The 23,849-nt window shown below is 38.2% G+C and overlaps 2 protein-coding genes across 2 annotated transcripts; one reads left to right on the top strand and one right to left on the bottom strand.

Annotated features, from left to right (window-relative positions):
- Positions 1–485: 485 nt before the first annotated feature.
- LOC139738364 (cytochrome P450 2F3-like) lies at positions 486–9,925 on the bottom strand. The gene is made up of 9 exons (XM_071649002.1): positions 9,754–9,925; positions 8,157–8,330; positions 6,546–6,639; positions 5,757–5,915; positions 5,050–5,261; positions 3,976–4,098; positions 2,924–3,163; positions 1,850–1,948; positions 486–742 (listed from the first exon to the last, which is right to left on the bottom strand). Exons 1-9 carry the CDS (start codon positions 9,923–9,925, stop codon positions 486–488), a joined length of 1,530 nt encoding a protein of 509 aa, XP_071505103.1.
- Positions 9,926–13,033: 3,108 nt separating this feature from the next.
- On the top strand, positions 13,034–22,289 carry LOC139738362 (steroid 17-alpha-hydroxylase/17,20 lyase-like). Its single transcript, XM_071649000.1, has 10 exons — positions 13,034–13,167; positions 13,430–13,645; positions 14,783–14,956; positions 16,642–16,735; positions 17,269–17,427; positions 17,907–18,118; positions 18,759–18,881; positions 19,755–19,994; positions 20,327–20,425; positions 21,137–22,289. Exons 2-10 carry the CDS (start codon positions 13,474–13,476, stop codon positions 21,394–21,396), a joined length of 1,533 nt encoding a protein of 510 aa, XP_071505101.1. The 5' UTR covers positions 13,034–13,167; positions 13,430–13,473; the 3' UTR covers positions 21,397–22,289.
- Positions 22,290–23,849: the final 1,560 nt, after the last annotated feature.

Below are 23,849 nucleotides of genomic sequence, written 5' to 3'. Positions count from 1 at the left end.
TCAAGAAAATTCAATTGCTGTTTCTTTAGTTTTTACTTGTATTCTATGACAGCATTCTCTCTTCAAGCAGTGAAGCAGTGAAGTGTTCAATATCAGTGACACGTTTTGAACTGAGACTCATATACATGTAAAGACCCCGATACATGAAATAGAATAATTCCTTCTCATTTCCTACTATTATTTGTACCTTGATTACAATTATGTATGGTTCGTATTTCTAAATTGAAGGTGCAACAAAATAACTACAAGACAGTTTGAATAGTATTTCTGAGCGTAAAAACAAATGGGTTAAGAAATGTGGTTATAGGGCCTATATACCTAGAGCTCTCACAAGTATCACTTTGATAGTCATTAAAATACTTTTAAATGACAAAAAAAACCACGGTAAATCTAGGCTACGATATCATTAGTTACTTGATTGTGTTCATTTCTTTCTACGTCAAATATTTTTCTTCTAATGGGCAAAGGATATGTTCCTCGCCTGTCTATTTCCTTTTGCTTATCACAATTTGGTATGGTGTCAGCAGACGCCCAGTGACTGTTTTCGGAATGGTTTTGCAGAGATTCACGCTCTCTTTGCCCGGTACCTTGGAGAAGGTGTAGTTCTGGAGGAACCAGGAGAAGATGAGGAAGAGGTCAGCCTTAGCAACCGCCTCCCCGAGACAGCTACGGCGACCCGCTCCGAAGGGCATGAAGCTGGGAGGGTGCTGACGAACAGTGCTTCCATCATCCAAAAAGTGTTCTGTAATCAAGGATAGAGTATTAGGATATAAACAGAAATAATTCGTTCGTCAGTTGGAGGATATTATGATGACATCATGGCATTAGTACTACCTCTGTGGCTTAAGAGAAATTGGTCCTGTCTTTTGAATATCATATTTCTAAAGAAATGTCAATAAATACATGTTTATTTTTGCGCGATATAGCCTTTATACTGAATTATAACCCAGCTCAGTAATTCCGGGTTGTATGCTACCAATAAATAGAATCTACGGATCATACATTCCTTTCATGTTACAAAAATTCCTTATGAATTCGATTAGTTAAGACATTGTGCCAGCATCTTCTTTTAAACATTGTAATTCCTTTTCATCAGAGTTAACATAATAAACGATAATTGAATAAGATTAAATTTAAACACTCTTCTAGCATCCATCGAGAGGATATGTACAAACCAATATTTTTGTTGCCGACAAGACAGTAATGGATGGCTCTGTTAAAATAAACAAGAAACTTTGGAAAAGATATTCTAAATGTGCTTGAGGTGAGCATGGCTTTTATGAACAACCACATATGCTTTTGGACAAGTTAAGTCCATCTTTTTTTCTTTTTTCTTTCTTTTTTTTTTTACAATAGACGTGCTTTGAAAGAGAGAATCTTTCGGACAAACTCATCAAATACCTTGTTTCTTTCGGTGCATCTGTGAGAAATCAAAGCGGTGTATAAGCAAAGGAATATTCTGATCATGAAAGATTAACAACCACTCTTTCTTTTACAACAATAACAGTTCTTTGCCGTTTTTGTTAGTACAGAATTCTCTCTTTGGTAGCATTAAGAGGACAACTGGTATTTTTATTTTTCTAAATCTCACCAACGAAAGCACTTCCAGAACTCATTGGGCATTAAAAAGAACGACCCAAAAAAAAAATCGAATTATGTAGGTCCTATGTTTATTTCATATTTCTTTTTTAATCCATGGAAGTGAAAAGACATACAAATTCCTCGTTTCACCTGGACATTTGTTTGAGCTTGGCAGATTTACATATCACTTGTCAAGTCAATATTGGTTTCTTTATTTGTTTGCTGTTGTATTTGTGTCTTTTATGTTTTTGAGGGGGGTTCTTTTCACCTGGCTTGAACGATGTCGGATCACTCCATTCGTTGGGGTCAAAGTGCATGGAGTGGATGTTGAGCATAACGGTAGTTCCCTTTGGTATGGAGTAGCCACCTGTAGGGGAAAATGACATTCCAATTACAATCATATGTGAATTAATGTGAAGCGAAGGTACGCCCCCCCCCCCCAAAAAAAAGAGAAAGATTTGATACACATTATTGTATGAGTAAACTGTTGACATCAATGGATTCATCCTAAGAATTTGTTACAACATGTAGGCCTACTATATTATATCAAACAAAACAAAAAATGAAATGATAAGTAACAATGATTTTATACACAGGAATAACTGTTCAGCTCACCAGTAGTACAAGGTCACATGTCGGATCTATCAATTCGCTCTTTCAGACTAACGAACCTTCGGAATAATGTGTATATTTTCTGAAAAGCGAACTGCTGAGGTAAACTATCGAGTAAATCTCTAATGTTGTGGCAACGGTTACAGTTCACTTTTCCGAAGCTACCTTATTCCGAAGGTTTGTTATTCCGAAAATGAAATAAGGTTTGCTGTTCCGAAGATTCGATGACCCCAAAATACAAAACAGTTTTATCATTTTCCGAAGGAGGGTTAGTACGCACCATCTTTTCATTTCCGAACGAACGAAGTTTATTTCATTTTCGAATTATCGAACCTTCGGAATAACGAAGTTTATCTCATTTCCGAATCAACAAACCTTTGAAACACCAAACCTTGTTTCATTTTCGGATTCGTGAACCATCCGATGAACGAATGCCATTTTATTTTCGCATTTACAGATATCTAGATATATGGAGTTTGTGTGTTTCAGGAAGGCGCGAACCTTCGGATTGACAAAACCTCAGAATAACAACATTATCCGTAGCAACTCATACAAGGTCACTGGAACTGGAAAAATGCATACACCAAACATCATGTTCATGATGTACATTATGGTGTTTAGTCGACGCATTTGCATGACAATGTTGTCTTTGACCCATACTTTGTAACTCGCTGGTCTTACGATGAGGTATACTAAATCTGAAGGTACTAAAACAGTGAGAGAAACTTACGGAGTGTAGTATCACGTGTGGTGGAATGAGGCACGGCAGTTGGCACAATAGAGCTGTACCGCATTACTTCGTACAGTGTGGCCTCGGTGTACGGCAGCGTCCCTCGGTCCTCTATGGTTGGCACACGATCACGGCCGACCACGGAGTCGATCTCCGACTGGATTTTCTTCTGCACTTCCGGTGTCTCGGCAAGGCAGGCAAAAGCCCAATATAGTGTGTCGATAGTGGTCTGAGTACCAGCTGGATTTGAGCGAATAGATACGGGAGTGGTGTATCAAAAATGGCAACAGAAATGTTCAGAACACATCAATTTACTTTAGACGCAAGGTATCTGTCAAGTATCCAGGTCAAATGCAGTATCACTACACTTACGGAAAGAATTATCTCACCCAAAGTGTATAGTTGCCACATGAGAGGAACAAACATTTATCCTTAATTACTAGTAGACAGTAACTAAGTCCACAATAACCTGTATATCTTACACCATATTTCATCTGTCGTGTGTCATGTATGTTCATGTTTGATTGTAGGCCCAATCGGTCTTTCGTTTCATGATATTTTTCATTTCATTTTCTTTCATTTCCAACAAGACAAAACATTTATATGGTAACACAAAGTCAGTACAATATCGTAACAAAGGACTAACTGTGAACTAGCAATAAAATATTACATCTTTGGTGGATTGACGATGACGATATAGTGTTTTAATGTTGAAATCAAACATTTTATATTTTTACTGTAAACCCATTATACCCTTGTGTTTTTTTAACAATATCATGTTTACCAATGGGTCAGTAAGTTCATGTTTTCGGAAGTGATGTTGATCGCTAAAGTGCTAAGATGAATCAAGGTATGAAAAGAGTCAAAGAGAGCAGGTTCATCCCATAGTAAACGGCTATCATAAACGTTCTCATGCACACACACTAAAAGAAAAAAATACGAATCGGGCGGAAGAGGGTGAAGAGGGTGCATGATGAGGAGTTTAGAAGAAAAATCACTTTGAAAGTTGGACAACTTAATAAACATTTCTTACACTTTTGTCTACTTCATACCAAAAAATACATCGAGAATCGTCATCAAGATGTGAGCATCGGAAAGCTTGTCCACATTTTCACCTTCCCTTTTGGCGTCCTCTTGAGTCTTTAGCATCATGCTGTAGAAATCATTGATATTTTCTGAAAGGAAATGAAAGAGAAAGAAAGACTGACATGAATGTCCATTAAAATAATGTGTTTGATGATTGCAAGAAAGATGCTACTGCTTGAAAATACGTGATAACACACATGCACACAACAAATAAATCACCTGTTCTGAAGCTCCGAGAAAGGCTTGCCTTTCAGAGCAGAAAAGCTCGAGTTGCTCACGTCAAACACAGGGACATTTCATGAGGCGTTTGGTCGGATTTTTTTTTTTTTTTTGGGGGGGGGCAAATTGTTATAAATCAGTGAAACCCTTGCATTTGATTGATTACGGGAGCGACAAAAACGCTTCATGAAATGCCCTCTCCCCGATCTTCGTGGACCTTTGGATATTAAATGCTGGAAAGAGAAGGAGAGGGTACCTGCAGGGATGGCCGCATGAGGCTGTGAAAAGTATGAAACATTTCAGTTCCTATATTGCGAGGCAGAGTTGATAGGTAATTAGGTAATACTAATGGCATCCATCGACTGGATAGACACGGACTAGGTGAGCCTTGTATACCTTCCTGACAAAACTAGTACGGGCTTTCTCCAAGTTTCACATTTGTGACTTTGAATCACACTTTCTTCTTCTGTCAACCTACCACTACACAGTGACTGGAAGTAGGAGAATCCCTGTCCAAAAGAACACAGTCTTCCACAGTGTGTTCACAGTGTGTCCACATTGTGGACTATGTGAAAACGCTCGAAGATGATTTCACATTGTAGTGCGTGTTTTTTTTTCACAGAATGTTCACATTGCAATGTTCTATCTGTGAATGATGATTCACAATGAGTTCACACTTCGAATCATGATTCACAAAGATTTCACTATACCGTATGTTGAAACACTCGAATTTAACAATGTGAAGAGATTTCACACTGTGTTCACAGTGTGTTCACACTGTGGGACACTGCGCATTTTCCAGCAGGGATATAAGCACGTACCTGGATCGTATTTCTTTTCCCGGTGCTCGGCCACCTCGGCTCTGATCATATCCTTGAAGGCATCCGACACTCTCTTGATGAGACGTGGACCTGAGGTAGGTAGAATTCTCGCCCACTTGAAGAAGTCTGCAGCGAGACCTAGCCCAAAAGTCGCGTTCGCTTCGTCATTCAGATCCATCCACGTTTTAACTTTTGGGTCGTGCAACCCATAGCTACCACGAAATTCAATTAACATGGTTGAAATTGTGATAAATACTCTCAATTACAGGAACGAATTAAATCTTTAAACTATGAGAAGTGTATGATGAATTTATGCCGTTAAAGAGTAACAAATGTACCTCTGAGTTTATTCTTAACAGATACGTTGCTCCTGCTATGATCCGTAGTCTATTTGCAAGTATGCAGGTTCATTGTAGCCTAGAGTTTAAGGAGACAAATTACGTTTGTCTGCTTATTTTTTTTTAATGTTTATCCATGTCATGTGCAAAGGAAATACGATCCTTAATTTTCTTTTGCTTATAGTTGGTGGGAATGATGAGGAAAATGTTATTTGAAATATAAGACAAAACTTTCAATAGAATTGATTTGACGCTAAATACTGTGACTCTATAAATGACCTTATTTTTAACAAAAAAAAAAACCTCGAATCTAAACGAAAAAAAAAAGTACAACTCGGTCGACAAAAGCATTATTTTACTTCGAGATACCTCTTCCCAAAGCACATCTGTGTGAGGACATTGTACATCAGAAGGGTTAAGAGAAGTCTTGGGTCGATCGGTTCTCCCTCATTCTCGGCTAACTCCTTTTCCAGTTTTGGGTAGACACTGGTTATTAGTTTTTGCAAAGGCTTGCCCGTTGCAAAGTGCCTGGAAATCAAGAAAGATGTAACGATTCAGTCAGTCACATTAGGTTCATCTTAAACATTAAATGAATAATGAAAACAAAATAAAATATCACCGATTTTAACTTACAGGGGAAATCATCGTCTATTCCCTGATAAACCAGGACGCTGGAGCGAAAATCGTCAAGGAATGTGGCCATTGAAGTGCACACGAGAAGACCCTATCTGATATTTTATGTATAGCATTCTATGTGAAGCTAAAGGAATTAACTAGGGCGCCACCGCCGGAAGACAATTAAAAGCGACCATGTATTTTTATTGATACACCTCCATACCGAATTTGGATAAAATCCGTCCAGATGTGACGCGCGGTGGCCTGATGCCTGATACGTTTATAGTATATCCTCTGTATATACGTCTTGCTGTTTAATGTACATAATGTTCATCAATATTATTCAGAGCTCCATGGAAGACCACTATTTATTGGTGAATGGGCTACCCTGACAAAAGATTAGAAATAAATGAATAAATAAAATAAACAGAAAGCATCCTCTGTCACACACAGCTCGTGGCAGCTCATTGATAAATTATTGTTGGACTACAAAATGGGACAGAACGTGGTTCCTATGATGTCAGAAGCTGATAGGCTACATACCTGAGGGCTGTATGACCAAGCTTTCGGTGGAGTTTCCACGTGTCGGTGTAAGTACTTGAAGCAATATTCTTAAACCCGTCGGTAAACAACTCGGCTGCGGGTCACAAAACAGAATAGTTTAGAATATGATACATTCTAATATGGATCAAATAATAGAGAGACACGAGTTTCTGACGATACAAGAAATGATGTTTATTCTACGAATATGTATATCACGTTTAAACTGGAAGCACATCGTAGGACAAACAAACACACACACACACACTCACACGCGCATACTATATACTGTATATATATATATACTATATATATATATATATACATATATATATATATATGTATATATATTTAGAAGTATTGGAACAAGTTCACTCGGTTGACAGCAGGTTCATCCGTATTTATTGCTACTAAGTCGGAGTTTCATGCCACCTCCATGAGGCGCAATCATCAGGCACTCTTCATAGAAGGATAGAATCACCAAGTGTATATTATACATATTTATATAATATAAGAAGAGTTTGTTCGCAAAAACCGATAAGTCCATATTTGCCAAGTGGAGATATTTGCGATTAAAGGTCAAGAAAATTAAAGAGAATAATAAGAAAATTTTTGCTTCTTTTGACCATAACTTCAAAAATATGCCTTTATAATATGTAGTGACCAATATATCATTTAAAAGGTATTATTTTGTACTTTATGACAGAGACCGTACTTCAAAATCTTCAAAGATGGACTTACCGGTTTTTTGCGAACAAACTCTTCACTGTGTACAATATATATATATATATACATATATATATATATATATATATATATACACTGTAAAAACATCGGTGTTAGATTTAACACCACGGGTGTTAAATCTAACACCGATCAAACTTCAATAAAGGACCACACCCACAGGTGTTGAAAATGCACTGTGATGGTGTTGAAAAGTGTTCACCTGACACTTCGTGGTGTTAATTTGACACTGTACCTGGTGTTATTTTGACACTGTACTGGTGTTAAATATAAAATGACACCACATGGTATTGATTTGATATTTGTTGGTGTTAATATCAATGGTTTAACACCCGTCCAGCTTCAATAAGAGACCACACCAGCTGGTGTTACTTTGGTGTAAATACATTTTCACATTTTTTTTCAAAAATCTAGTATTTTAATGTAAAATGCTTGATCGTCTTGTTTAAATCAAAAATCAATAAGAAGTGCAGTTACTAAGAAACTCTTCAAAAAACAGTTTAAAATTTGGAAATGACACCCGCAGGTGTTAATTTAACACCATAAATGAGCACCGAAAATTTAACACCAGCTCGGTGTTCACTATTTAACACCGGACTTTTTGCAGTATATATATATATATATATATATATATATATATGTGTGTGTGTGTGTGTGTGTGTGTGCGTGTGTGTGGGTGTGTATTTGTATATACAATTTGTATATATACAATTATATAAACATACAAAGCATATTAGTGTTACCACCAAGACAGTGACAATGATACAGACGTAATATCGTTATTTTCCAGATAAAGACATTTTCCTCACCAGACAACAGAATATCATAGATTTGAGTTGGTTCACGTTGAGGGTCCTTTTCTCGACTCACCTGAGTAAAAGTCTGGGCGTCCGGCGAACTCCACACTTTGCTTCACGACTGCCTCCTTGATTACGTCTTTGCGATTTAAGACCACCACCCATCGCTGCCCAAATTTCAGCCCGAAGATGTCGCCGTACTTCTTCGCCAGGTTGCCGAACACCACTTCAGGACTATCGGTCATATCTAAATTCGTGAGTCGTGCGTGGCAAAAAAAGAGAATTAATGAATAAGGTTCTTTCTGATACTTAGTATACAGTATACACCACGAGTTAACGTAACACTCTGCATATCATTAAGGCATAATAGCGTGTGTATGTGTGTGTGTATGTGTGTGTGTGTGTGTGTGTGTGTGTGTGCAGAGGGTCACGTGATTTTACAATCTTCGCACACTGAGCAGGTGGAAAGTATATTATGTACTCTCCATTTTCAAAGTGAACCAGACACCGAGTCCCTTAACTTCTTTAACAAATGTTTAAAACAAAGATTAGCCAGATTTGATTTTATTTGTGTATTGCTTTTTAATACATAGATTAGATACAAACTCAATTGAACAAACTAAGTATATTATACATTTCATACAAGATACTATTAGTAATCCCTGAAATTAAGAATAAGCCATTTTAACTTCTTAAAATCTAATCAAGAGTGGTTCGGGGTTAAAGGACAAGTTCACCTTCATAGACATGTGGGTTGAGTGAATGCAGCAATATTAGTAAAACACATCAGTGAGAGTTTGAGGAAAATCAGACAATCTGTTCAAAAGTTATGAATTTTTGAAGTTTCTGCTCAGTCACGGCTGGATAAATAGACTAAGTAAGCTTGTGATGTCACATGAGTACAACGATATAAAGAAAGAATGAAGAAAATTCAACATATTTCCATTTTTCTCGCATAGCAAAAGAACACTCGACTTCTCTCTTTCAGAAGGCAGGGGAATAATATCAATAATAAGAATAATACACGTAAGTAACAAGTCGAAGAAATGTGCACTCTATTCAAACAGTAAAGTTTTGTAAAATTCTCTTTTTTTGTCCTTATATAGTTGTACGCATGTGACATCATACACTGTAGTAGTCTTCTCATCGAGCAGTGACTGCGCATAGAAACTTAAAATATTCATAACTTGTGAACGGATTGTCCGATTTTCCTCAAACTTTCACTGATGTGTTCTACTAATATTGCTGCATTCTCTCAATCCTAATGTATATGAAGGTGGACTTGTCCTTTAAATCCCTTTACAAATTTTACCTTGGTATAACAACAAGATTGTCTCTGTGTGATGGGGGTCAGAGACCATCAGTGATGGGTAAGATAATGATAACATTATTATATGACAACTCGAAAAGAAGAGAATGTGTCCAGTGCTTTCTTATACACCTGATGAATTCCTATCTCTTACGTCATAATATTTTTCAATTTGAATCGCTGAATCTCATCTTCTTGAAGTAACACTTTTTCAAACATGCAACTCGAAAAATTTCTATATGGCATGATGGTTCGTGACGTTGTGTATTGTTGAAATATAGTGGTATGGTTTCTTGTAAACGTTAATATGAAATTCTACTCAAGCACCAACGATGACGATTGGAAACCAAAGTTTGCTCACCAAAGATACTTCCGACGAACGGCAGACCCCGCGGCCCGGGAGGGAATCCGCTCGGCCGCAAGACGCTCCAGATCGCCATCGAAGTCAGGATGACTACAAGAGCGGCAGTGATGGTCAACGCATTGACCTGTCCGAAACTGGATTCCGAAATCACTCCGAATATGTCGATCATGGTTGAGTGGATAACTGCTGAAACATCGAACGCACTATTTGGATCTATTAAAGGTGCTATGTCGTGTAAGTTCAAGTGAGACGTCACTTAAGTGCAAATACCTCTGCAATAAGCACGGTTTCATGAAGTACAACAAAATGAAGACGTGAAGAATGTAGTATGTGTTTATCTGGTGTGTATCCACAAGACGAACTTGTAGCCGGTGGAGTTTGCGCAGGACTTCCTATGCCATATATACTTCCTTAATAATTAAAACGATCTTACGTAACGATCATGGCCTGCCCTATGTCATAGCAAATACACGTATAATAAATCAAGTCTGCTATATCATGGGGTGGCAACATGGTTGTATATAAATAGGTCAAAATGGCAGCACCCCTTGTTGCTCAAACATTGTGACATAATGATTACATTGGTTATGAACCCATCAAAGAAGTTTGCTGCATTTCCCTCCATGGCTTTTTAATTTTGAAAAATGGGTGATACATTTTTTTTTTTGTAACATGCAGAGACTACAAATAATCCAAATCAACTTTTAACCCTATTAAGAGGAATAACCATTCCTAGCAACCCCAAACATGATCTTCCTCCTGAACACCACCACAAACTCAAGTCGATCAGCGTTCATACTGAAATAATTAAATACTTAATTGGATCCAGTCCTGTGGATCTTTAATGTTACATATGAACTGTGAACAATAGCTTTGGGATGAGAGAAAGAAAGTGTCGTTTTTGGTTTTCTGATAATTTGAAAACAACCTAGGCACCAAGAGAGATCATGTTATCGTTAGACCATCATTGTTTGCCACACTTCTTTACATTAAACTGCTTCTTTCACAGTACCATTCTAGTTAGATTCTCTATTGCGTAACCAGACGTAACGCTGACTTCATAGTCTGAGGCGATAAAGTTAACCTTTTTTATTGGTCAATTCACATGCGCTTGACAGTCCCTAGTCAAGGGTGAGACCATGAACGTACGATAGCTCCGTGGTGAGACGACCTTCTGTGCCACAGAAATTTCTGTTCATTCATTAGAATGGTGGCGCTATTCTTTAAGTGTGGTACTCCCACATCGGTCAACAGATCCAAGAATCCTGCTATGTATTGATGACTTGCAACCAAAGAATGTTGTAATGATATGGCAAACAATACGTCCATGAAAATCTAGACGGTCCCTTTCTTGAGGCTCACTTTACCTCCTCTTACTCTTCCACTCCCTCTCTCCCTCTACATCTCTCTGTGACCCTCTTTGCATTTTATTATTTTCTACAATCTCTCCGGTTATTTATACATATATCAACAAATCCATAACGTATAACATTATTTTTATCAAAATCGCGCAGCAAATCATTCTATAAGAATTGCCATAGCTTTTTAACACTAACGTTGCAAATTTGTAGCTGAATTCTTGGTCAAAATTTTAGGTTTCGTTTGTCATAATGTTGCAAACAATTACGAAAGTTGTAAGGCGACATAATTATCACAGGCCAGTAAGGGGGGGGGGGGGGGGTGCGTAGGGTGATCTTAAAGATTCATCTTTTCAAATACACGCGACCCTGTTGATGTTCTTACCCCATCTCCGCACACACATATTAATGTATACATTGGACAATACCAGAATGTTGTGCCTCGCCCAAGCTCATGCACCATGTCTGTATAGGCAGGATCATGATGGGGCGAATCCCTCTGGAACTTCCTGGGATTTCCATGGGGAACGTACCGCTCCCTGATTTCATTTTTCCATTTCATCTAGCATTTTGATTCCTTTTGTATCAGCGAACCTACTAAAAAGTATTTTTAAAAAAATGACTGAAAATGTCTTAATACTCCGCTACAAGTGTGTTCTAGATTGATGATTGTTAATATAAAAAATGTATGATCGGTGTGAGAGGAGGGATACACCCTCCCTCTTCTGCCTCACCTGCTCCGATCGGTTAGGAGGGACGCAGTGAAGATGCACATGCGGATCAAGCGATGCCATATTCCATGATTACACCTAGATATTTAGTTTTCTTACTTTCTTAAACTTAAAAGGAATTGTAAACATTCCGCCAAAGCGTAAACCAGATCGCTGACATACTCTAAATATGCGTTGGAGTACAAAGTGTGCACGATATCGTTCAATTTAAATTCTATGAAAACAAAAGCTCATTTTCTCCTCCTGTCCACCTCCATTTTAAGATGCATACGCGGATCAAGAGGTGAAAAATAATGTTATAATAAACGTCTACGGAGTGTATATACTTTCAAGTTTGTAATGGCATATCCAGGTATGACGGGCCCAGTCTTAATTTTTTGACTTTTTTTTTTTGAAAATGCATGAACAAATTTTCCACAAACTAGGCGGGTATTTATTATCGTCGCTGTACAAGACTATTTGAAAGGACAACATGCCAACGAGGCCCCGGTCGAATCCCCTTCAAGTTTCCTATGTTCGTCTTAAGTAATAGTCTGAATGAATGCGTAAAAGGGAAACTTGCGATGCTCAAGTGAGCACTAGATCCACTGAGATGATCATTGTAGGCAGTTTTTTTTTTTTCTCTCCAGGCCGTATCTGCAGGATTTGTATGTTTATTTCTAGACTAACAATGATCAGGTGAGGAGCAATAAACGGGTTAAGGGCTTATTCTATACATTTTCTATTTACTTTCAGCCACAATGTGCAAATAATTTGGTTATTCTTTTATATTACGCGGAGTCTTACAGCACTGATTCATGATAATTATCTTTCATACCTCTGATAATCACTAATATATAACACACGCAAACACGCAGACACCCATACACACATGAACATACACAAACAACTGAATATGCATATATATATATATATATATATATATATATATATATAAACATATATGAATGCATATATAAGTTAATCCTAAATATATTATGACGAGACATCACGCGACAATGCGTGCCGAGAAATGTCTCGCCCAGTTCGACACACTGTTTGATGTGGACTTTGATCCACCTGTTTTCTCTGTCAACACCGCTATGCGTAGCCCGACCAAACCCCGTGAAGCGACAGGGCGGTATATCATTACTTTCGGGTGTGCTAGCTGATAAAGAATATAATGGTACACAAATTCACAATTGCGATATCTGTTGCGTGCATTACTCATATTTTCATTACTGGATGGCGGTGTAACAACAGTTCTACACTCACACCACATAGCTGTTTCTTCATCGTGAAAAAATTAATCGAAAGAAATTCGTACTCTCGAATTGTCTCAGGTCAGTCCGATTATGCTAGAATTATTTTATTGTACTTGATTAAAGCGGCTTGCAAACCGTTGGCCTGACGTTACGAATTATCATTTATTGTCTTTGTTAGCTTACACATTATTTAGTATCCTTTACTTTCTGATTTTGGCTAATCGTAAAAGATGATTATTCATTCATACCAGTCCAGATGATTACACACGGTGCTTGAGTGCCTTGTATTAATTATGACATCTCGCACACAAATTAATTCTATATCGACTGAATACTGCAGAGATCAGATCAGAGTGAAGTACGTCAGCTGCAGTGATCACCACCATGGTCGACTTCCTTGGAACCCTGACGGAGTCCAGTTTCGGACAGGTCAATGGGTTGACCATCACAGCTACTCTTGGAGTCCTTCTGGTCTCCATGGCAATATGGAGCGTCAGCCGACCAAACAAGTTCCCGCCTGGACCAAGGGGTCTTCCCATTGTGGGCAGCATTTTTGGTGAGTAGATTTGCTTGTACAGTCAATTCAAGTTCAATTGACTGTACTGAATATCATCAAACAGGGTGAGTGATAAAAAAATGCTTCACCCCAATTTCCATAATACAGAGTAGGAAAATTATCGGATTAAAAAAATCACTTTTCTTGCACCAATGTGTGCATTTTCAGAAGAGTAAAACCATCATCCAACTCACAACTCACCCGTTGGTTTTCACACCCCATCACGTTTTTGGGTCAATTTTAGACTGTACAATCCCTTGCGCCAAATTAACATTACGTTTAATTTGTTATTTGTTTGTTTGTGTGTTTGTGTGTGTGTGTGTGTGTGTGTGTGTGCGCGCGCGCGTGTAAATTCAGTTTGGTTCGTTTTCATTTCATCGAAATCAAGAAAATAATGTTATAGGCCTAGCGAACCTTTCTCACTGCAGGTTAATAGAGACTTATGAGATCATAATACCAAAACCTCATCAAAGTGGCATACTGTGAAATTGTGAGGTTGTGACTAACCTCACTGAAACAAACTCATGCAAAATTTATGAAACAAACTAGCCTATTCATATCTCTCCTATGCCATTCGGTGTGACTGATTTTATTCTATTTGATAAACCCAAGCTTCCGCTCTCTGTGCCTCTGAGATTGAAAGATAGATTTCTGCCCCAGGTGCCCTATTTTTCTTCTCTCTGTTACTTTTTCTTTCTATTACGGTACTTGCATTCTATAGCCTTATTTGGAATTCTGTTTGTATTATGTACATGTATGTCTATTCATTTAATTCGATTTGTTTTATTTATTGATTATCCATAAAACTGATAATGTTCATGGATCAAGTGGCGTACATAGTTACACAGACAAGACACACATATCAATATTATATACAGGCGGTAATAAAATGAACAAGTAATAATAAGCGCGATTAACTATGTATTTTTTAACGCTATAACAACAATCTGCATATTCATATATAACAAGGGCAGTTTAAGAAAACTGTTCGTGAAGGCTTGTTTTTGTTTTGTTTCGTTTTGTTTGTTTGCCTGTCTGTTTCTGACTGATCAGTGATTATATTGCCGAGCACCATTGAATGTGCATTATTCACTGGGTTCATAACACCTTAGTTTTTCCATCTCTCCTATTTCTTAGACATGACCGACAGCCCAGAGGTAGTGTTCGGTAAATTGGCCAAGAAGTACGGTGACGTCTTTGGCCTCAAGATTGGACAGCGATGGATGGTGGTCTTAAATCGAAAAGACCTGATAAAGGAGGCTGTGCTAAAGCAAGGTGTGGAGTTCGCCGGACGCCCTGATTTCTACTCGGGTAAGAAATTGTTGCTGTTTGCTGAAAGATCTTAAAATTGTCAGGCGCTTACAGTAGGTCTGCTGATTGTGCGCTACATGTAGGCCCTATAATCAGATCGTGCCGCAAAATTAGATTACCACCTAATCTATCTTGTCAAACTGGAAACCCTATTTATGTCCTACAATGTGTACTACTTGTGACAGAGAAAAATGATTATGTGTTCTATCAAACTCTGAAGACGGGAATGATTATTGGATTTTGTTTATGTAAAGACTTTTGAACAAAAAGAAAGAAAGAAATCAATCATTATCAATTTGATCGCAGTCCCTATTTTGTCATTTTTTGGGCAACTAGTGTTATCGTCGCTGTTGTTATAATCGTATTTTGTTCCCGTTTCCGAGTGTCTATAACCATACAAGAGAAAACACAAGTGGTAGATGAGTATATATGAAAAATGATTAGTGTTTATTTGTTCTCAGGTCATATTTGTAGTTTATATTGGATTATGCTTTGTGACGTGTAATATAAATGCAGTTGTTACCGTGACGTGATGTCCTTTACTTCAAGAGATGTGCCCAGACTTGAGCATGCTCAAATTGATCGCATTGTTAGCTGTACTTAAGTGTAACAACCAAAATCACGCTGAGAATGATCGCACACATAAAAAGAAATAAATATTAATGTTTAGGCGGTTTATAAGCAGTAACATCTTCAGCACAGACAATGACCAATCGGTAAAACAATTACTACAATCATTTCACATATATTACAGTCGAATGTAATGATCACCAGTTCCATGTAATCCCCTGGAAATGTTCAAAGCTGATGTTCGATGCACCGATGAATGATTCCTCTGACGTAAATCAATGGGCTTAGGTTACTGTAATTCGAAGTATAAATCCACAGCGGTATGTGTAGAATCTGGACAACCATTTCCATGCAATATGTGAATGATCTTCCAGAAAATGACATTCTGCTATAAGAATCATGGGCGTCACCGCTTCGATGTAGCAATGTCCATGGACGTGAGAATGGATTCGGTCACCAATGTAGCCGAATCAATTCTCCGAAGGCAATATGTCTCCCAGGCTCAATGTCTCCCAGGCCCTATCTCCACAAAATATAGCAGATCAGCAGGTAACATAGGACTGACTGATGTAACGAGTCGCTTCAGAACCAGAAATGACGTACATGTAACTCCCAGAGCAAGGGATTTGGGTACTCTGCCTACTAAATTTCTGTAGCTTATAGGTCCATTCACCCCTTTCTTGAATGTTCTGAAATTATCTCAAGCCTAGGACTACCTACTTGTGATTTCAAGATCATTCCAGGCACCCTGACTCACTGTCTAGTTATGTGCATGACATCATACCTAAAAATAGCTACACACTGTACCACAAAACATTAGGCTACTAGTAAACATGTACTTTACAGTATTTTGTATTGCATCGCTTAGCCAAATATGTAGGCACTTCCTAGAACATTCTGGATTGGGTGAGTTCTTTCCTTTCACATGCATGTATGTTTGCTGAAAATACAACTAAGCTGCAGAACTGAACAGGATTACATCAAATGCAGTGGTATAGATGAAGAATGAAAACCACATGGGTTATGATGAGCCTTCCGTTTTAATTTCCTTTTTTTCAATGATAACATACGTTTTCTGTGTGTTTGTTTTTGTGTGTGTTTACGTTTCATGGCAGCTGAGCTCTTTACTGATGGATTTAAGGACATTGTCTTCAGTACTTACTCTGACACGTGGAAGCTTCATCGGAAACTAGGACACACGGCACTCAGGTATGTAGGACGATTGACCGTTTATTATAGTACTCTGTCCAGGCTGAAAAGCATTTTGAGGTGAACCTACAAAAACAAACAAAAAAACTAAACACCAAAAAAAAAATATTCCTACGAGTATATATCTGAAGCTATGAATACACAACCAAACATAATTCCCCTAAGTGAAAATGGCGTAGATTTATGACAAAAACGTTTTGAGCGAAATGATTTGGCATGGGCTCATCTTCACTTTCGACTAACTTCTCGTATGAGTGAGCACACATCTGAGACAAAGTGGTCACTTTCCATGTGTTAACGTGTATTTGACACCAAATTATTTTACTAGCTAACTAGTTTACTAGCAACAATGTGTTTGCATATACTTGAATTAAAATGCCTACATTTCTACGGTTACCCTTGATAATTTGCTATTACATGAGTTTTCACTTCAAAAGTAGAAGCAGTTCTACCATTTTCATGATTGTTAAGTCCTCACACCATTATTGCTTTCTGTCACAACTTTGTTCATTTTTTTCTGTTCTATTATGAAGGCACTTTGCGACCGGCAAGCCCCTGCAAAAGCTGATCTCCAGCGTGTACCCGAAGGTGGAGAAGGAGCTAGCCGAGAATGACGGGAAGCCGATCGACCCTCGACTCCTCCTTACTCTGATTATGTACAATGTCCTCTCACAGTTGTGCTTTGGAAAGAGGTAACTATTACACATGGCATAAGCACCGGGTGATGTCAGGAAAACATACAAAATGAGCACATAAACACACACCAATGATGTGTGTGTTGACACAAATCAATGAAATTTGATAAGTATGGATATTATGATTCGATGTCTTTTTTTTTGTGTGTTTTATTTTTGCAATGAATATCCACAGTGAATACACAGTTGAGTAAATTTCATGTTCGATAAAAAGAGACGCACATAGGGACAAACAAAGGATAAACAAGATAAGATTCTTCTACTTTGTTATCTGGGCGTTAACCCCCCTTGCTCCTGAATATTTCTGGAGATATGTCCATTTAAGAGGAGAAATACATCCTATTCGCGCAAGATTTAAATCCCTATACCCTTGCCCATCCGTATCTAAACGTCGTCGGGATGTGAACCAATTTACCGCACAATATTTTGATGTTTCAATAATCAAATTGAATATTTTTCGTTCTTTCAATCTTCAGCTATGCTCTTCATGATCCCAATGTGAAGGAATGGATGCAGTTGAATGACGAGGCCAATACCAAATTTGGTCTCGGGCTTGCCGCCGACTTCTTCTCCTGGGCCAAGTACGTCCCTACCAGCGGGCCCCGTATGATCAAAGATATCACCGCTAAGATGCAGAAGTTCATTAAATCCGAACTGGCGCAACACAGACAGAAAACCTACGACCCTGGTAAGCTATGTTCATACAGGCGATTGTTACTATCACACAAAACAACGTGCGTACTACATTGAACACAGTCCCCTATTCTTTTTCATTATACCAAAGAGGTAGGCCCTACATAACAAGGAGGTCGGCCCATGTAGTACCTCCTTGGTCATACCGTGCAGTCTCGTTTGTCCGCAAGGTATAGTGATGCGGGATGCGGGTTTGCTTTTTTTTTTCGTATTCAAGTTTGTTAGGTCTTGCTCTCTATCACGGATGCCAGTAAGTTCCCTCACGTACTGTGCCCATCATGTCCTGATAGGATTTCACAAGTTTTTCACGTGTGATCAGGATCTGACACGTTTTGTCAAGGTTTCTATTGATATCACGCGGACACCGGGCAGCTTTGGATTAAGATAGTGCCCACAGCATAGAAGAACACTCGGCCTGTATTTATGCAAAAGCAATCACTGTATCCCGAGACTTCGAACACTGAACATTGAACGAGACGGCAACCAAACACAATAGTTTGTTGTGGGAACCTTGACAAAGCGTAGCAGAACGTGACAAAATTCCACTGGAAAGGAGGCGGGAGTTTCCGGGAAACATTAATTGCAAATTTACGTGATGAATGAGTAAGATCCATTCCATCGGTGTCTATTTACAGACAACATCAGCGATTTCTACAGCATGCTGCTGAAGGCCCAAGAAGACGCCAAGCGAGAAGGGGAGAACGTGGACAAACTGACCGATGACCACATTCTACAGACTATATCGGACATCTTTGGCGGTAAGCATACTCGACATATCTCTAAATGATGTTCGATTTTGTTATCGCTTTCAAAGTATTTACTTTTCCATTTCTTTAAATCGTATGAAAAATTACCAACATATCTGTCCTCTATTCACTCATGGAAATATGTTTCGTGTTATGTCAGTACTTTGAATATGCAAATATTTTTGAATACCTAAGTGTTCTCTATACAGAAAATTATCAATATCTGATGAGATCTGTTTGACGCCATTCGCATTCCATACCGAAATGAAAATCATAATACATATTAGTCTTCCGTAATGTATATGTTACAGGGTTTTTTCAGATTTTTTTTTAACAGCATCTACACCCACTGCATGAGGTTATCCGAATAGATGAATATATGATACCCATTACCATTCATTACTTGTATTTGTATTGTCCGAGAAACCTTAGATAACTAGCGCCTGACACTAATTAGTCCATGTTATGGGTGATAAGACGAGTGCTTACCTGCAGAGGTTTCCAGTTTTACTTGTCTTTGTCATTATGGCAATTACAGCTTTTTCTCTGATCGTTGGATATGACACCAACATTTGATATATTCACACTCACTTATTTTTTTATCTCGTTTATTTTGTATGGATTGGCACCCGCCACTGAAAGACTAGCATATTCTTCAAAATTCTGTCCTGGAAATACAAACACCTAGTAGGGTTTTATACGTCCCATTGTCAAAAGGCAACAGTTCAGGCAAGCTAACTAAGAACGATTTCCAAACTTGAGGCTGTTCACTTTTTATGCGCAACTCAAACAAAACCAAAAAGATTTTTTTTTTTTTTTTTTGGGGGGGGGGGGGGGGAGCAAGACATTTAAGTCTCCCTCTGTCTCTCTGCCTCATGCTACCAGCTGGAACACAGACTACCATCGACACACTGTACTGGGCATTTGCCTTGATGTCCGAGAACCCCGAGATTCAGAAGAAGGCCCAGGCGGAGATCGACTCCGTGGTCGGCCGTGATCGAGTGCCAACCATCGAGGACCGCGGGACCCTGCCGTACACCGAGGCCACTTTGTACGAGGTGATGCGGTACAGCACGATCGGTCCTATCGCTCTACCACATTCGACCATGTGCGATACCAAGATACGTGAGTATCGATTGATAGGCACGTCAAATGCACATTATAGTTGTTACGTCAGTCACGCAATTATTGAATAAATCTTCTCAGCGGCAAAACCAATGATCAAATGCGATTGTTTTGTGGATTGAGTATAATGTATGGCGTAATGCACTTCTATAACATCCGTGACATCTCTGAAATGGAATCATTTAAATTTCGGAATTTCGTCACGGGATGTAACGGTCGTGTCCTATGAAATTGAAACTTCGTAATTGTTCAATTTTATTCTTTAAATAGTCGAGGTTACGACTTTATCGATCTAAGGACAGCAATGTATTTCCATTGATTACTTGAAATAGGTGACTACATCATCCCTAAAGGAGCGGCGGTAGTCATCAACCTTCATTCAATGCACTTTGACCCCCAGGAATGGGATGACCCAGACTCCTTCAAGCCAGGTAGGCAATCCTTTTAAAAACTTGGGGTCCTTGACATGGAAGTCTTATGACAAAACTTTTGCTCATAAGGCACACTTATGACGAAACTTCATGAAATGGATTTAACTTATTTTTGGAAGTCTCTCATAGCTACATGAGGGACTGTGGCCATTCTGAGATTTATGTAAAGACTTTTATGTGATGACCTCATAAAACGTACCATTCAGGACATTTTTTAGCATAACTGCGCAGAAATTAGGGGAGAAATCCGACAACAACCGATAATATGCTCGCACAGGATTGATGTTTCTCATTATCGCCAATACAGAATATTATATCAGTAGAGACGATGCTCCAGTACAGTATTATACCAATAGATAAGGTGCGCCTAGTCGTACCGAGGTGTCCTACGAGTCTAGAATTACTATATACATGGTCTAGAATTACTATATACATGCGAGAATAGCATGAATTAAAGGAATAGCCCCCGGGGATAGTGGAGAAAGTCTGGCCGTGTCATGGCTCGTCACGTATAAACTGATGTCATCTCTTGTGACGTCATGGTACTGCGTCACTTGGCCCAACTCATGGATAGGGTCTACTTTAGGATTCGTAGGAATATGCTGACTGGATATTATGTATTGAAACATTCATTTAGTCTGATCAAAAAGTAAGACTGTCATTATTTTCTGGACAACGAATATTCTAGTGTGTTCTTCTACTCGCTACCAGAGCATTTCTTAGACGAGGCCGGCACAGTCCGCCAGCACCCTCCCAGCTTCATGCCCTTCGGAGCGGGTCGCCGTAGCTGTCTCGGAGAGGCGGTTGCTAAGGCCGACCTCTTCCTCATCTTCTCCTGGTTCCTCCAGAACTACACCTTCTCCAAGGTTCCGGGCAAGGAGAGTGAGAGTCTTATCAACCTCATCCCGAAGACGGCCGCCGGGCGTCTGCTGACACCATACGAAATCGTGATCAGCGAGAGGATGAAATAAACATCATAATGTCAATTGTCTTGAGAAAAACAGATTGATTTTGAGCACATTGAAAAATGTAGCCATGAACGCGATTTTTTTTTTTTTGTATCTTTGCTTGTCACTTTCAAAGACTCGAATGACGTTTAACTTGTTTAATAATATCATGTCTGCGTAATAGCGTTATCATAAAACTTCATGTGCGCGGGTCCCAAAAGCGGTCTCGATGACAAATAAAAAGAGAGAAAATAGTCGCATACAACGCTAACAATTAAAAGTTCATGGTATAGAACCAATGCATTATAAGTTGCAATCTGATACCCATCAGAGTGGAAATACTGAGGAAGGTACTGGATAGGGAAGACAATGAAAAAGGAAGGGAGAAAGAATGTGGCTAGAGAAAGTTGAGGATGATGAATTAGAGAGAAGAGAAGATGACAAGTTGTCTTTATAGCATGGTGGTACAGCTTTGTATTCCAGCTTGCCCTATTACTGACACTTTCAAAGGAGCGCTAGCGTAATTATGTATAATCTTGATTTTCATTCAAATTCATTGTCGTTACTTACTAAATATGTAGCAAACATGATTAACATGACAATTTGGTAGGTGTTCAATGCATGCTGAAAATTTCATTTTCTTGTCAATATCATCAAAGTATATCACTGCGTTGTCATAAGTAGTAAGTTGTTTACATGAATCTTATGAGTTTCTGATGTATGAAAAAAAAAATGATTTTTACCAAGTGCTGCAGGTATGATATTGAGCACAATACGCTCTTAATACATTCAATATCTATAGAAATTCAGAGGTGGTATAAAAAGAGATTGGCGACACTCTTTTTCTAGCATGCCGAGTGAAGATACTAGCACAAGCACATTTAATCCAAATTAAGATTGTGCGAATGAAATCACCATATTAACCGTCATCAATCGTCCATATGATTATGAACGTTTCGAGTAATAGAAACCTCCAGCACTTGTAATATTACAGTGAAAATCGTAACTTTGTTGGATACATTGTATAGCAATCAAAATGATCTGTTGCATAGTCATGATAGTGGCAAAATATGACACACGGGCTCAAGAACAGAATCAAATTCCTGAGATCTGATGTCAAAATTTGAACAGTAAGAGATAGTATAGTATTGGTTGATGTGACGATTCAGCTTTTAACTTTTGCGAGATACTTAGAAACCACTCTACAAAATGTTAAAGAGCATACAATTCTAGAGGAATTAAAAATTTATTTGATAAAGATCAGTTTTGAAATAGCTGAGATATCAAAAAACAAATAAAATCAAGAGATCGGAATGAAAGATGGGTCCCACCTTTTATTAGGATCGCTTTGTTTTGGACATTTCAAAACCGATTTTCATCAAATAAACTTTGAATTCCTCTTGGAACTATGTTCTTTCATATTTCATAAGAGGTTTCTCATTATCAAAAAAAAAAATCATCATCAATAAGCGTTTAAAATCAGACGCCCCATTTAACCGAAGTTAAATGTTCGCTCACTGTATTCTTTTTTTTTCAAGGTGAAACTTTTTTCTTTGAGTGGTAATGGGGTAGTGTGTCTAACCCATCCATAACAAATTCCCATGTCATCATTCCCATAGATGATAAATGTATACTTTATTTCATCAGCACAGCTGTACAGCTGCGCTGAATCATTACTTATTTTGAACCCACTTCCTTGATCAGCTTTGTTCTTCATTCACGTGTCATTAGCAGCTTGTATTTCATATATTTGCATTTTTATACATTAACAATTACAGTCATGTAATGTTGCTGTTCTTTGTTGTTTGTTTATTTGTTTGTTTGCTTCCTGTATTGTCTGTCCTGTAATGTTTGCCCTGTTTTGAATTACTTAATATATATTTTATAAGAAAGTCAAAGTTTTTGCATCGATTGTATGAGTTGCCCACAGTCGACAAATAATACTCTTTAGTTAAACCTCTCATTTTGTATTACTTTACAGTTCATATATGATGCAGTAAATTTGGTTTGTTTATGTATATGCTTTCATTGCCTTTATAATATTTGATTTTCACTTGTATGCAGTCAACTAATATGTACTATAGATAATTTTGTAATTCTCGTATGTTATGTTTCATGGAAGAAAAATGGAAATAAACTGAATTGCTTTGATTTGATCACGTCTATAACGTAACAAGGTGGAGTCATGTAAAAACTTGTTTGAGTCATTTGAGTTGCTTAAACTTAGATATTTGACGATGTAAATGTGATAAAGATGACAATGGCTGCTTCCAGATATTAAATTCTTCTCATGTCACCGTAGCTTGCCTAGCCAAGGAGGTACCAGGCGAGCTGACCTACATTATTTCTTTGGCCTGGCCAGCGTTCGTATTCTTTCTCTGCACACAATTGGCGCATACAGAATTCTTCAAAACTTATACCATATTAATAAACAGGGGTCATTCCACGAGACCGACACCCACGAGTCATGCGGTCCA

This window comes from Diadema antillarum, unplaced genomic scaffold, assembly GCF_040938485.1.
Source record: "Diadema antillarum isolate AM-2024a unplaced genomic scaffold, OU_Dant_1.0 seq00000738_RagTag, whole genome shotgun sequence".
NCBI classification, from domain to species: domain Eukaryota; kingdom Metazoa; phylum Echinodermata; class Echinoidea; order Diadematoida; family Diadematidae; genus Diadema; species Diadema antillarum.
The sequence above is the reverse complement of the archived record's forward strand: the minus strand, read 5'-3'. Positions and strand labels throughout refer to the sequence as shown.